Source organism: Ovis aries, chromosome 1, assembly GCF_016772045.2.
Source record: "Ovis aries strain OAR_USU_Benz2616 breed Rambouillet chromosome 1, ARS-UI_Ramb_v3.0, whole genome shotgun sequence".
In the NCBI taxonomy this organism is placed as follows: Eukaryota; Metazoa; Chordata; class Mammalia; order Artiodactyla; family Bovidae; genus Ovis; species Ovis aries.
In genome coordinates this window covers 95,504,968-95,520,162 of record NC_056054.1, presented here as the reverse complement: position 1 = coordinate 95,520,162, position 15,195 = coordinate 95,504,968, and the positions used below count along the sequence as shown (strand labels likewise).

Sequence of the window (15,195 nt, the reverse complement as noted above, 5' to 3'; positions counted from 1 at the left end):
TTTTGGTATTATCAAGCATTAATCTTTGATTTGGAGGGAAATATCTAATTTTTAATTTTGTAGGTCTTTAATCATGAAGGAAGTTGAAGATTTTTCTTATTCATTGAATATTTATAAATGACTACTTTGTACAAAATATATTCTACCATAGATCTCTATATTATGTTTGTTACATGGGCAGTTTAGAATCAGTTAATTTTTGAAAAGTTCATTTGCACAATCAGTATCTTATGCACTTGTTGACTTTGAAGTGAAGTGTCAGTTGTTCAGTCATGTCTGACTCTGTGTGACCCCATGGACTGTAGCCCACCAGGCTTCTCTGTCAGTGGGATTCTCCAGGCAAGAATACAGGAGTGGATCGCCATTCCCTTTTCCAGAGGATCTTCCCGACCCAGGGATTGAAACTGGGTCTCCTGAATTGCAGTCAAATTGTTTACCATGTGAGCTGCCTATTAACTCAGTTGTCACCTGCTGATCTTTTCCTTTTTTAGAAATTATTTGGAACTTGTTGCAAAATCCATTCAAGATTGGATCATAAAAGAAGAAGCTATATATCAGGAAACTAAAATGTCTGATGAAATCAATAAAACTAAGTATGAGCTGGAAATAAAATCTTCTGTTGCTACCAAAGTTTCTTCTACTAGCAAAATTTATTCTATTAAGAAATCTAAAAGTAAGTGACCAATTTAACTTATATATAAAGTCCCAAGACATTCTGCTGTTTACTAATTAAATCAAGTCTGTAACTATTTCAGGATTAAAGAGTTGTCCACAACATTTCTGTGACTCTTCACTTTCCCTATAAAATAGAATAGCTGCTTTCTAAATATGATGAGAATATTTGTGTTATATTGACTTGATACTTGTCTTATATTGACCCCACTTCCTGCCGGATTTGAAAGATTCAGTCTGTTCAGATTAAATGTGATGTTAGGGAAATGCCAAATGTCTTTATTTTGGTGGGCTTGATAGGTTCGCTATCTAAGGTTTGTTGGCAATGTATGAGGTAAATTCAGAGACAGTATGTCTCTGTAAGAATAATTATGGTTGCCAAAGTGAGAATAAAACAAGACCTTCCTTATAAGAGTAAACAAAAGGGTCCTGAGCCTAACTGGGGGGATTAGAATAACAAATGAAGGGAAAATGAATTACTGGGGGCCTGTGACATGGATTAGATGGGATGTTGCATCAATATACATTTTTGTTTTTGTTGTTTATTTTCATGGTGTTGATGCTGCAAGCAGAGAGAAGAAGGTGACAAAAAGATAAAGGATACTTGATCAATGAATGAAATGTTAATGTAATTCATCTGGAAAATAAAGATATTTTACTGGGTTCGGACAAAGGGAATGAACTCTGTGTAATTACTATTCATTATTTCTGGTAACTAAGTTGAGAGTGATTTCCTATAAATAAGCAAAACTATATAATTTCCTAAGTTTTTACAACCTCTATAAAGTACCAGAGGAATTAGTGCTTGGCTTGATTCTAAGATAAAACTTGGCAAACCAAGTCAACGATTCACCTTTCACCAAAATGGTTCCATAATCTGTCCATCACTTCAGCCTTCCTCCAGGTGGGGCAGCACAGGACAGCACCAAGTAATTAGAATACTCGATGGGACTGTATAAGACAGGTAGGGCCGCCCTTACAGTTATATCCAGGTCATGCTTATCTGCTAGTACCAAGGATTGTGGGTTGACTGCCTTTTCTTTATTCTGCTTCTGAGCAGAACTGAAAGCTCAATAATTATCTGGGTGTCTGTGGACCAAAGTCAGAAAATGATCTATTTGAAATCAGAGTTGGAATGCACCTGGTAGGTATTACATTCTGTTTGAGGCCTCTCAAGTCAGGACAGATATAAATCTTCACCACAAAATAACTGTAATGGCAAGAGGAAGGCTTCAGTATGGAAAGAAAAGATAAATTTGTCCTGTGTGGTTTTAAGGGGTTAAATTAGGATTAATTAGATTAAAACTCTAGTAAAAGTCCACCTCAATAAAAGCTTCCGAATCTCAACACATTGAGAATGGAATGCACTGCCTCCACTGACGGTGAGTTGTTCATCCCTAAAAGAGTTCATTTCTACTTCAGATGTCCACTCTAGAGATGACCAAAAAAAAAAAAAGAATTCAGGTATGAGTGAATAGGGATCTCCTACAACTCAGATGTTTGGTCCTTCTATGAAAATTAGAGAGTTTTACCAAGAAGTTTAATTTTCTCTGGTTATAGGTAACAAAGGAATGAGCAAAACAGAAATATCAGATCAAGAAAAAGACAAAGAAAAAGAGAAGGAAAAGATTAATTTTATTTTAGAAGGCTCTCTCAAGGTAATCCAAAGAAAGACAAATGACACTGATAAATTACAGGTGCAAAATTATTTTGTGCTAGAGCATTTGTGTAGTATCACAGGAAATGGTCTTTTGCTAAACTCTCAGATAATTGCATCTTCAATGAAATAACAGTCTCTCCACCAAGCTCATTCCTCCACCAGATGATAAACCTTTAGGGAACTCTGCCAAAACCCAGAGCAGTGCCCCTTGTTCATAGTTGGTATACTTGCTGCTTCTGTGGCAGCGGTTTGTTTTTGTTTGCATTTTTATTGGGATTTTTTGTTACAAAAGTAATACCTGCTTTACAAGAAAACTTAACCTGGCTGGCCTAAGCTCCTGAAATCAGAAATAGTAAAAGTTTGATTTGCCCTATGCTCATACAAGCATGCATGCACAAATGTAAAGAAAGTTTTCATGTTTGGTTTTGGTTTAGGTTTGAGATATATATATATACATATATATATATATGTATATATGTATATATATATATTTCAACTCTGCCACATACTTTTTTCTCTTATCAATACATCCTGAATATCACTTCCAGACAGTATCGAGAGATCTAACTTGTCTTCATAGCATTATATTAGTCTATCATTTGGATGTACCTTAATTTATAAAACAATTTCCTTATTAATAAATGCTAATGTTTAAAATATACAGAAACACTCAACTTTTATATAGTCAAATCAATCATTTTTGGCCAAAATTTAGAAGACACTGCCAGATTTTGGCAAGGATGTGAAGTAAAGCAAATTCTCCTATACTGCTGAAGTATAAGTTGGTACTTTCACTTTGGAAAATGGGCATAACTACTAAAGTCAGACATACGATTTCTCTTTAACCTAATAATGTCACTCCTAATTGTATACCTGATATGCATGCACGGGTGCACCAAGACATACGGACAAAGTTGTTCTTGCAGTGTTGTTTTTAACTCTCCCAAACTCAAAACAATTCAAATATCCATCAATAGAAAGTCTAGAATGGTTTACTCATGTGATGAAATACTGTGCAGCTCTGGAAATGGCCTCTGCTGCTGCTAAGTCGTTTCAGTCGTGTCCGACTCTGTGCGACCCCATAGACGGCAGCCCATCAGGCTCCCCCAGCCCTGGGATTCTCCAGGCAAGAACACTGGAGTGGGTTGCCATTTCCTTCTCCAATGCATGAAAGTGAAAAGTGAAAGTAAAGTTGCTCAGTCACGTCTGACTCTTAGCGACCCCATGGACTGCAGCCCACCAGGCTCCTCCGTCCATGGGATTTTCCAGGAAAGAGTACTGGAGTAGGGTGCCATTGCCTTCTCCAGGAAATGGCCTCTAGCTTACAGAAATATGTATGAATCTCACAAACATATTAAGAAAAAGAAGAGAAAGCTAAAAGACTATATATTGATACATTATATAAGATTTCATTTATAGAAAATTTTAAATGGCAAAGCTAAAAAACTAATATATTAAAAACTAAGATGCTGGTTGCCTTTGGGGCAGTCCAAATGGGTAGTAGTTGAGGAGAATGAAGGGGGCTTCTGGGGAGTTAGAGATCATCTATTTCTTGACCTGGTGGTTCTTTTACAGGAGTGCTTACATACATGCATCAGTCGCTCTGTCACGTCTGACTCTTTATGACCCCATGGACTGTACCCTGCCAGGCTCCTCTGACCCTGGAATTTTTCAGGCAAAAATACTGGACTTGGTTGCCATTTTCATCCTCCAGGGGATCTTTCTGACCCAGGGATCAAACCTGCATCTTCTCCTGCATTGCAGGCAGATTCTTTACCTGCTAAGCCATCAGGGAAGCCCACAGTAGTGCTTCAGTTCAGTTCAGTTCAGTCACTCAGTCGTGTCCGACTCTTTGCGACCCCATGAATCGCAGCATGCCAGGCCTCCCTGTCCATCACCATCTCCCGGAGTTCACTCAGACTTACGTCCATCGAGTCTGTGATGCCATCCAGCCATCTCATCCTCTGTCATCCCCTTCTCCTCCTGCCCCCAGTCCCTCCCAGCATCAGAGTCTTTTCCAATGAGTCAACTCTTCGCATGAGGTGGCCAAAGTACTGGAGTTTCAGCTTTAACATCATTCCTTCCAAAGAAATCCCAGGGTTGATCTCCTTCAAAATGGACTGGTTGGATCTCCTTGCAGTCCAAGGGACTCTCAAGAGTCTTCTCCAACACCACAGTTCAAAAGCATCTATTCTTCGACGCTCAGCCTTCTTCACAGTCCAACTCTCACATCCATACATGACCACAGGAAAAACCACAGCCTTGACTAGACGGACCTTGGTTGGCAAAGTAATGTCTCTACTTTTGAATATGCTATCTAGATTGGTCATAACTTTTCTTCCAAGGAGTAAGCGTCTTTTAATTTCATGGCTGCAATCACCATCTGCAGTGATTTTGAAGCCCAAAAAAATAAAGTCTGACACTGTTTCTACTGTTTCCCATCTATTTCCCATGAAGTGATGGGACCAGATGCCATGATCTTCGTTTTCTGAACGTTGAGCTTTAAGCCAACTTTTTCACTCTCCTCTTTCACTTTCATCAAGAGGCTTTTTAGCTCCTCTTCACTTTGTGCCATAAGGATGGTGTCATCTGCATATCTGAGGTTATTGATATTTCTCCCAGCAATCTTGATTCCAGCCTGTGTTTCTTCCAACCCAGCGTTTCTCATGATGTACTCTACCTAGAAGTTAAATAAGCAGGGTGACAATATTCAGCCTTGACGTACTCCTTTTCCTATTTGGAACCAGTTTGTTGTTCGATGTCCTGTTCTAACTGTTGCTTCCTGACCTGCATACAGATTTCTCAAGAGGCAGGTTAGGTGGTCTGGTATTCCCATCTCCTTCAGAATTTTCCACAGTTTATTGTGATCCACACAGTCAAAGGCTTTGGCATAGTCAATAAAGCAGAAATAGATGTTTTTCTGGAACTCTCTTGCTTTTTCCATGATCCAGTGGATGTTGGCAATTTGATCTCTGGTTCCTCTGCCTTTTCTAAAACCAGCTTGAACATAAGGGAGTTCACAGTTCACGTATTGCTGAAGCCTGGCTTGGAGAATTTTGAGCATTACTTTACTAGCATGTGAGATGAGTGCAATTGAGTGGCAGTTTGAGCATTCTTTTGTGCTTACTTGGTGGTAATTCACTTAGATGTTCACTTAGGATTTGTGCTCTTTTTGACTGTATGCTACTGTTGCTGCTGCTGCTAAGTCACTTTAATGTATGCTATAGCTTATCCAAAAAAAAAAAAAAGTTTTTAAAATATCTGTCATTTTTTATAATGTTTTTAGGACTTCTTTGCTTTTGATTCCATCAGGTTGATTCTACCCTGAGTTTATGTTCATTTTCATGCACTCTGTTAGAATATTTTCATAGATATGCTTTTCATATTCAGAGATCATTAGAAATTATCTGAAATACATTTTTGTAGTGTAATGTGTCTTAATTTTTCTTTGCCCAGATGGACTGTCATTTTACTAGTACTATTTGATTAAATGTAATATTAATCCCCACCTCTTAAACTAAATTGAAATGTTGATATGTCACATATTAGGTACCCATTTTTAAAACCTATATTTTAAAATCCCTATAAAATGATAAAAGACATATTCTAAGCTCTTCTGAACACTGGAGTGTTTAGTGTTTGTGTCCTTTGAAATTCATATGCTGAAAATCTAACCCCAATGTGAAGGTATTTTAAGCCATTTTTTAATGCTGAATGCTGTTTCAGTCACCCACTTATTTATTCCTATACAAGTACCACACTATTTTAATTACATTAGCTTTGTTGTAAGCTTATACACTGGGTAGGCAGGAGTTGATTTCCCCATCCCACCAATCTCCATCAGTGTTCAGTTACCCTCAAAATGTTGTTGGTTGATATTGGAGAGCCTCCCAGGCTTCTTGGTATTAATGGTAAAGATAAATTACATGGCAAAATATATGTTTGCTGCTTATACTAAATTTTAAAGTACCTGTTGGTATTGAAACTAATATCTCTTGGGGCTTTTTCCTTTATTTAGGAGATACATTGAATTATGGAGATTGATTTAACAGTATGAATAGCCTTTGCATTTCTAAAACAAACTTCCCTTCAGCATTTCCTAAAGTTTAATCCTTATCCTACAAAACCACATATGCCATAATTGCTTAAGTATCTCTGGAAGAGGAAAGAGGAAAGAGTTAAAATATGTATGTTTTTGTTCCATCCTAACTGATCTTTGATAGTAGAACCTAGGAATTTTAAATTTTAGTAAGCTCCTGGGTCCATCTTTATGTACATTATTGATGAAAATTATAACACCAGTTTTTCATGGCATATTATTATAATAAATAACTAGATTTGATCTGATAGTATTTTATCTAAAATTTTTATATCTAAGTTGATTGAAATTATAGGCTTTTATATTGTTTTTAACAAGCATCCTTATTAAGGTTATGTTGGCTTTTTAAATTTAGTTGATACACAGCATTATATGTTATATTACAATGATGATTTAATACCTTATTTTTGAAATACGTTATGCTAGGAATGTTTCCTTGAACATCTAGTCTATCATATTACCGATTATTTAGAACCTACATTTTGGATTTGGCTCATGTGGAAAATATAGGAGGCAGAGAAACCAGCTAAGAGGCTGATGCACTAACTCAGGTTAAAGATAAAGAGACACCTGAAGTTAAAAAACGAAAACTGCAACAGAGGTGAGTGAAGAAGCTGCAGTGAGAGAATCAAGGATTGTACGACAGTCTCTAGTTCAGTATTTTGATCCATCAGAGACATAGCTTATAAAAATTCACGTAAAATGGTCTCCAAAGTGAACCTGAATGGGATCAGATTTGTTTCAAAATCCTGTTAAATGTTTTAAATGTGTTTACAGGCCTGGAAAGAAGAACAAGATCGGTTAGCTGAAGAGGAACGCTTAAAGGAAGAAAAAAAAGCAGAAAAGAAGAGTAAGGAGGCTGGTAAAAAGAAAGGCAAGGAAAAGCTAGAAAAAGAAGATAGTAAGATTTTGAAGAAAAAATCTTTTATAAAGGAGAAATTGAAAGAAGAGCAAATGAAGATCCCGGAAGTAACAGAGGAGCCCCTCCAGGAACCAGAACCTGAGATAGTTTACCCGGTAGAATCAATTTTCTAAAAAGCCCCTTTGGGTTACTCCTAATTGTTTGGGGGAAAACTCAGCTTCGTCAGAAACAAGGTTTTCAGTCTTCATTGCCGTCAGAGAGGCCTTGGGGTTTCTGCCAGTATAGGTGATCTCACACCTGCAATCCACCCTCTGATACCTGGAACCTTCTTTGCAGCCAATTGGCAAGACAGCAACACCCTCAGGCCAGTTTTTCTTGAGTGCCATGAAGCTAGGTTTCTAGATGGAATTTTGGCACAAAAGCATGCATTTAGGTATATGTAAATAAGCAAGTGTGATAGGTCAAAATGTTACCAAACCGAACTTGGGTGCACTTACCCACACACAGTAAAGCCAATCTACTGACACCGGGTTGTTGAGAAGGAAAGTGCAGCGTTTATCCAGGGCGCCAAGCAGAGAGTCCTGGACTCAAAGCAGCTGACTCCCCAGTGGGTTTCAGGAAAGCAGATATCAAGGCCAAGTGAGGGAGGGGAGTCCCAGGCTACATGATCAGCTGTGCACAATTCTCTAGTTAATGGCCAGGTCTCAGGGGTAGCAGAGTCACAGGTATTAACATTATCAATCCTTAGATGTCAATAGGTCTGGGGGCTACTGTGCTTATTGTCATCAAGTAGTTAGTTTCTTCCATTTAAGGGGAGTTTTAGCATTTATAAAACAACTCAGGAAATGTGCATGAGATACTATTATCTAGGTACTTAGAGGAGCTAAAGCAGAGGATGTGAGGGAGGTAGTCTCTCCTGTGAAGGCCTCATAGGGTCCTGAGGACACAGAGGTTGGTTTTATCTGACTTAGATGACTGGACTTGCTGAGGGCATTGGGTTGTCTCTCTGTCGGCACCCACATTTCTTGCCTGTAGCTTTTACCTTTTCCAGTCTCTCCCTCAAGCAGTTTTACAAGAAAAACATAATGGGCAAAAATTAGGGGAAAAGTAATAGTCCTCATCGTTTCTAGTTACTACTCTGAGCCAGTTGTTCTCAAGTTTTAGTATGTAATTGGTGTCACTTGGAGCTGTATTAGCCACAAAGTTGGAAAAGTCTTTAACACATGACCTTCTAAAGTGTAAAGTTATTAATATTCCTCTATATCAGTTCACTTTAAACAGAAAGTTTATAGCCAATGAAAGAAATTGATTTCTCTTCCTATGGTATTATGAAGATAACCCAATGAACAGAGTTTAAAATCATGAGTCTCCTTTAATTCTGCCTGTTATTGTAAGACCACAGAAGGTGCCAAAATAAGATGGACACTGGCCTCTGAATCTAAAAAGTGATAGACAAATCCTTTAGCAAAAATAAGGCTTATGGCAACTTTAACTGTCTCACGCGGATGACCTAATCTTTGTCAATGGCCATTCCACATTCAAAGCATGATGTTTTCTCTTCTAGTTTCATGGATACAACATGGGAGAAATACCTGTGCAAATCTCAGGAACAAATTATTATCTGTATCCTTCCGATGGAGGGCAAATTGAAGTAGAAAAGACAACATTCGAAAAAGGTACCATTTGACAGCAGCTGGTTAATGGCTTGGAAGATATTAGCCCATTTCAGATCACCGTGGGGCCTTGTCCTCCTGACTGTGATGAGTGAGAGTAGTGATATGCCCCCAGTAGCTCATTTATGCACCACGTTTGCCATCTTCAGACTTCACTCTTTTCTGTTATAATAGCCTCTGCAAGGCACAGGCCACCTCAAGGTTAGCTGGACGTACTAAGACAAATATTCCATGATGTGAAAATATTGCTATAGGATTGGAAAATAATAGTAACTGCGATAAACAAATCATTATTTAATCATGTTCATTACAACAGACAGTATTATCTCAGAAACCAAGCACAAACTGTAAATTTAGAGCCAATTCCTGGTTTGGTCTTCTGGAGCACAGAGCTTGGGGCCCTGCCTCTGATATCCAGGTATTTTAGGTAAAGAGTAATCGCCTCTGGATTCAGAAGTCTTCAGGGGAGGAGATCTTGCAGAATGAACTGAGGCAGACCTACTCTGGAAAAAGGACATGCATTGTTCCCCCCAAGGGAAGGGCAGATCTGGGCACTAGGAAACTTACCAAGGATATCTCATAGAGCGTCTTTTTACTGTGCCTTAAAGATTTTTTAGGATGGGTTTGAGGACCTGGGCTTTATTTGAACAACTTATCTTGTAGGGAGCAGTGGTTGCTGAGAGCTGGGAAGACTCAGTAGGGAGGGAATGTGAGCAGGATCCTGTTTAATGTCCACAAGATTATGCAACCCAACAAGGGCCACCAGGGCTGCTCCCACCTACACTCTGCCTATGACACCAGCCACCCCTTCTCACTTCCCACCCTTCCTCCACCTGCCATCCCTCTCTTAGTTTTCCTTCCTCCCCCGCTTCCTTGTCATCAAATGACCATAATTCAATGAGGAAATCATTACAAGAGTGAGAATGCTATTCCCTATGTGGAATCATGGCTCAAGCATCATTAGGTAGTAATTGCCACATCAAACAAAAGATCATACTAATGATTTTTAAAATAAAAAGGCCTGCAAGTTACTCAAATTATTTAAAGAATGGTTGTGGTACAACTTCTATCAAATGCCAGACTTTTTTACTATATAAAGTTTGTTTATTTGAAACATGAAAGGGATTTTTATTATAGATGTTGTTCAGTTGCTAAGTCATGTCCAACTCTTGCAATCCCATGGGTTATACCCGACCAGGCTCCTCATTTCCCAAGCAAGAATACTAGAATGGGTTGCCATTACCTTCTCTCATTAATAGATTGATATACATATGTATTTCTATTACCACAAGTTTCAGTATTTAGTATTTCAAATATCATCCCTGGGTGTACAGTATAATTAGTGATAAAGATGAAATTCAGAGTCACATAACTGAGAAGAGCACTAGACTCTAGTTTTATAATCCTATGTTTTGTTTTCAGTAACTATTCTTCACTCATCAGTATTTTCATATGCATATAATGTATGGAGAAATGTGAAAGTGGGCTTCCATGACAGCTCAGTTAGTAAAGAATCCTCCTGCGATGCAGGAGACCCTGGTTCAATTCCTGGGTTGGGAAGATCTGCTGGAGAAGGGATAGGCTACCCACTCTGGTATTCTTGGGCTTCCGTTGTGACTCAGCTGGTAAAGAATCTGCCTGCAATGTGGGAGACCTGAGTTCAATCCCTGGGATAAGGGAGAGGCTACCCTCTCCAGTATTCTGTCCTGGAGAATTCCATGGACTCTTTAATATATATAAGTTTCAGATAGTTCATATGCTATCTGAAAGTATACTATTTTCATCTTAATCCTATCAACTTTGAGAGATGATCATTCAATGAAAGTTGAAAAGCCTGGGTGAAAAAAAAAAGAAAAAAGCTGAAAGAGGAGAGAAAGAATGAGTCAAGACACTGGAAGAAAGAATATGTTGTTTGGGAAATTCTTATGTGTTCTTAATAACAACTACTGTAACTAACATTCATGCAATTCTTTGTAAACTGCAAAATCTTTTCACATTAACCCTCGCACGTGATTGATCATAAAGTTGAGTATAGGTGAGGAGCCTGGCAGGCTACAGTCCATAGAGTTGCAAAGGGTCAGACATGACTGAAGAGCGACTTAGCACACATATAACCTTAGCTCAGCCAATTTATTCTCCCTTCTGTAATTTGATTTTAGGTGTGAGCAGAAAATCTGAAAACGTCTTCCTGATCCACCTGCTATTTCTTCCTGGAATCCCGCCATTACTTTATTCCTTTAGGTATCTTTTTTATGGAAATGGTGACATCCCTAGGTATTTCCAGTCCTGGCTTACATTCTATTATGTAAATTGGCTGCTTTATTTTGAGGTTTTATTACAGAGTTTAATGGGGCATCACCACCAGCCCACTTTCTATCCCACGATTCTTCCCCAGGTCCAACAGTTATCAAAATGAAAGTGAAAAAGGACAAGCACAATTTTTTAATTCACTTAAGAGACCCTAGGAAAATTGTGGAAAAGGAGAAAAAAGAAGAGGATTATCCTTCAGAAGATGAGAAAGAAGAAGGAGGAGAGCAAAACTTCAAAGCAGGTGAACAGCTGCATCTTTGTGGCAGTGTATTAGTACCTCAGTAGGTCAACCACATCCACCTAGCAGAAACACAGGTGTCCCCGGCAGGTAGCATGTGTAATTTTTCCAGATGATAACTGAAGTGTTTTGCTACCTTATGTCTATACATTTTCCATAACATAATGTGCATATATAACACATTGTATACATAACTGATCTATAGTGGGCTGCTTCCTTGGTTTTGCCTCCTCTGGGAACCCAGCTTTTGATTCTAGCTGCCATGCAGGCTACCTTGCCTGGCTGTGTTTATATAGTAACACTGAGTTTGCAGTATCCATCCTGTCCTGAATTTGATGTTATGCACTATGCCATGTGCAGTCTCTAGGAGTCAGGTCCCTGTTAATCGACTCGTAGTGGAAGGCTTGGCTTCTCTCCAATATTGACTGCAAATGGTGGAGTTTTTATCTGGGCTCTTCTCACTTTCTTCTCCCTGTAGTCTCAGATTTCCCAAGTTGCAAGGACAAGAAAAAAATCCTAAATTTGGCCATGAGCATCTCTACCTGCTTGTAGGTGACAATTCCAAATGGATGTCCATTAATCATACACCATAAAACTTCCTGATAACACCATTTAACGTCTCCAGGCACCTTTCACTGGAGAAATCAATTGCTTCTCACCCAGTGTGGGTTATACCTGCAAACAAAGATGAGTTAATTAATAAAATGCTTTGAACACAAGTTAATAATAAGTTATAATAAGATCAGTAACTAAATCTTGCTAACAAATGTAGTTACAGTCTCAGTATTTTCCAAATTCAAGGTAAGAATACAGTGTTTGACAAGTATGAATGTACCCAAGAACATTTTAGTTTTAAAAATTAAAAAACATTTAATGGCTTTTCTGTGTTTTGCCAGATATAAAAATACATGGTTTAGTATAAAAATTAGGAAATAAAGGAATATTTTTAAAAGATGACAGTTGCCCATAAGTCTACCACCCCAGAAATAACCACTATTCACAGTATATTTCTCTTTCTTTATCATAATGTGAAAGTGAAAGTCGCTCAGTCGTGTCCAGCTCTTTGTGACCCCATGGACTCCACAATCCATGGAATCCTCCAGGCCAGAATACTAGAGTGGGTAGCCTTTCCCTTCTCCAAGGGATAATGAGCAGTTTCCTTTTCATTAAATATCCTCTACAAACCATTTTTCAATGATTTCATAATAATTCATTGGTGTATATTTATATATATCATAATTTGCTTAATCATATCCTTGTTTTAAACATATTTAGATGATTTCCACTTCTCACTGAATTTTGCTTACTTTTTTCTTTGATAAAACAGAAATGTCCTTGATTCAATTTTATCTTTTAGAAGAATCAAATAAAGAGAATAAAGCTGTCAGCAAGTTTGGATCTTTTTCTGCCACCTTGGAAAATGGAATCTGCCTCTCAATAAGTTACTATGGATCAAGTGGATCAGCACCAGGTGAATTAAACACAACAGAAAGGATAAATGTCCTGTGACCAAGGGCAGCTGCTCATCCTCCATCTGCTTTCTTGTTGATAAACATGTTCTGATTTAATGCCCCTCATTTCCTGAGCAGTGGGAATATTTGTGTGTGTACATATATATGTAAGTGCATATGTATGTACACATATAATCTTTCATACATAGAAAATAACAGTGGAAAGGCATTTTAAACAGCATTTATCATATGTATAATCTCCCATGTAACTGCATATTATAACCACATATACATACATATAAGTTATCTTTGTGAACTAGCCCATGAAAATCAGTCTGTTAGATGGTGACAAAACCAACATGATTGGCTGAGGAATCCTCTTGATTTTCTACAGAATAATATTTCTTTGAATCCTGTGTTTGTAGAACTTCTCACTGTGCCTCAGAACATTAGTCTTAAAGGAGCCATTCACTAAACATCTTGAAGGATTTATTTACCCTACTTTCAATAAACAAATTCTCCAACTGGAAGCTATTTCCTTACAAACTGCAAAATAACCTGTCACTTTACCAAGAACCAATTAGGAGAACTTGTGGGTTCTCAGGCATTTTATAGGGATCTATCCACAAGATGTTCAAAAAAAAAAAAAAAAGCTTTATGAAATCAAAAGGTAATCCCAATGCTGTGTTTCCTTACACTATGTGGGAATCTCTGTGATCAATTATCTGCCTGACCATGTAGATCCATTTCTCTAGAGACAGGATTCCTATGGATCATTAATCCACATTTCTTCAGTTCAGTTCAGTTCAGTCGCTCAGTCGTGTCTGACTCTTTGCAACCCCATGAACTGCAGCACGCCAGGCCTCCCTGTCCATCACCAACTCCCGGAGTTTACCCAAACTCATGTCCATCGAGTAGCTGATACCATCCAGCCATCTCATCCTCTTCATCCCCTTCTCCTCCTGCTCCCAATCCCTCCCAGCATCAGAGTCTTTTCCAATGAGTCACCTCTTCGCATGAGGTGGCCAAAGTACTGGAGTTTCAGCTTTAGCATCATTCCTTCCAAAGAAATCCCAGGGTTGATCTCCTTCAGAATGGACTGGTTGGATCTCCTTGCAGTCCAAGGGACTCTCAAGAGTCTTCTCCAACACAACAGTTCAAAAGCATCTATTCTTCGACGCTCAGCCTTCTTTACAGTCCAACTCTCACATCCATACATGACCACAGGAAAAACCATAGCCTTGACTAGACGGACCTTTGTTGGCAGAGTAATGTCTCTGCTTTTTAATATGCTGTCTAGGTTGGTCATAACCTTCCTTCCAAGGAGCAAGTGTCTTTTAATTTCATGGCTGCAATCACTATCTGCACTGATTTTGGAGCCCAAAAAAACAAAGTCTGACACTGTTTCCACTGTTTCCCCATCTATTTCCCATGAAGTGATGGGACCAGATGCCATGATCTTTATTTTCTGAATGTTGAGCTTTAAGCCAACTTTTTCACTCTCCTCTTTCACTTTCATCAAAAGGCTCTATAGTTCCTCTTCACTTTGTGCCATAAGGATGGTGTCATCTGCATATCTGAGGTTATTGATATTTCTCCTGGCAGTCTTGATTCCAGCTTGTGTTTCTTCCAGTCCAGCGTTTCTCATGATGTACTCTGCATATAAGTTAAATAAGCGTTTCTTACCTTGTGCCAAATATTGTAGTCCCTTAGTGAATTAAATTTGATAGTATTCTTGCTTTTATTTGGGTTTTGACCTTGAACTTTGTATTTTGATTTATTTTTAATCAATTTGGGGAAGTCATTTGGTGCCTAGCAAATTATGTATTAAAATCCATGATCGCATACAATCACTAACCACACTCCTTCTGAACAAGGTTATCAACTTTTTACATTAAGATATTTACATTCTACTCTATCAACTATACTGCTGCTATTTCTTAAGTGATTTCCTTATTCTCAATGAATCCTTAAATTAATATGTAATCTTTCCATTTAATACAGATGTTCCTCATTTTAGGTTATAGGTATTGCATTTTAAAATGTTTGTAGAGTAGATAAGAAGTTTTGTTTTAGTTCCTGTATATTTTTAAAAAGTTGAAGGCATAGGTCTTTGTAAAAAAATATATAAATTATAAATTCCTTAAGGATGTATACAATATTAATAATATTTAAGAATACTTATCTACTAATGGCTAAACAAATTTTCAATCCAATTCTCCCATCTTAA

General features: G+C 38.0%; 1 protein-coding gene across 4 annotated transcripts in view; it reads left to right on the top strand.

Annotated features, from left to right (window-relative positions):
• The window catches only part of SPAG17 (sperm associated antigen 17), a 259,499-nt gene that overhangs the window by 141,251 nt on the left and 103,053 nt on the right, over positions 1–15,195 (top strand). For all 4 annotated transcript variants that reach the window (XM_060401722.1, XM_060401717.1, XM_004002384.5 and 1 more), the window contains 6 exons: positions 492–673; positions 2,233–2,330; positions 7,209–7,448; positions 8,858–8,969; positions 11,362–11,517; positions 12,872–12,985. In XM_060401722.1, coding sequence (XP_060257705.1) covers positions 492–673; positions 2,233–2,330; positions 7,209–7,448; positions 8,858–8,969; positions 11,362–11,517; positions 12,872–12,985 — 902 coding nt within the window. The remainder of the gene's footprint in view (positions 1–491; positions 674–2,232; positions 2,331–7,208; positions 7,449–8,857; positions 8,970–11,361; positions 11,518–12,871; positions 12,986–15,195) is intronic.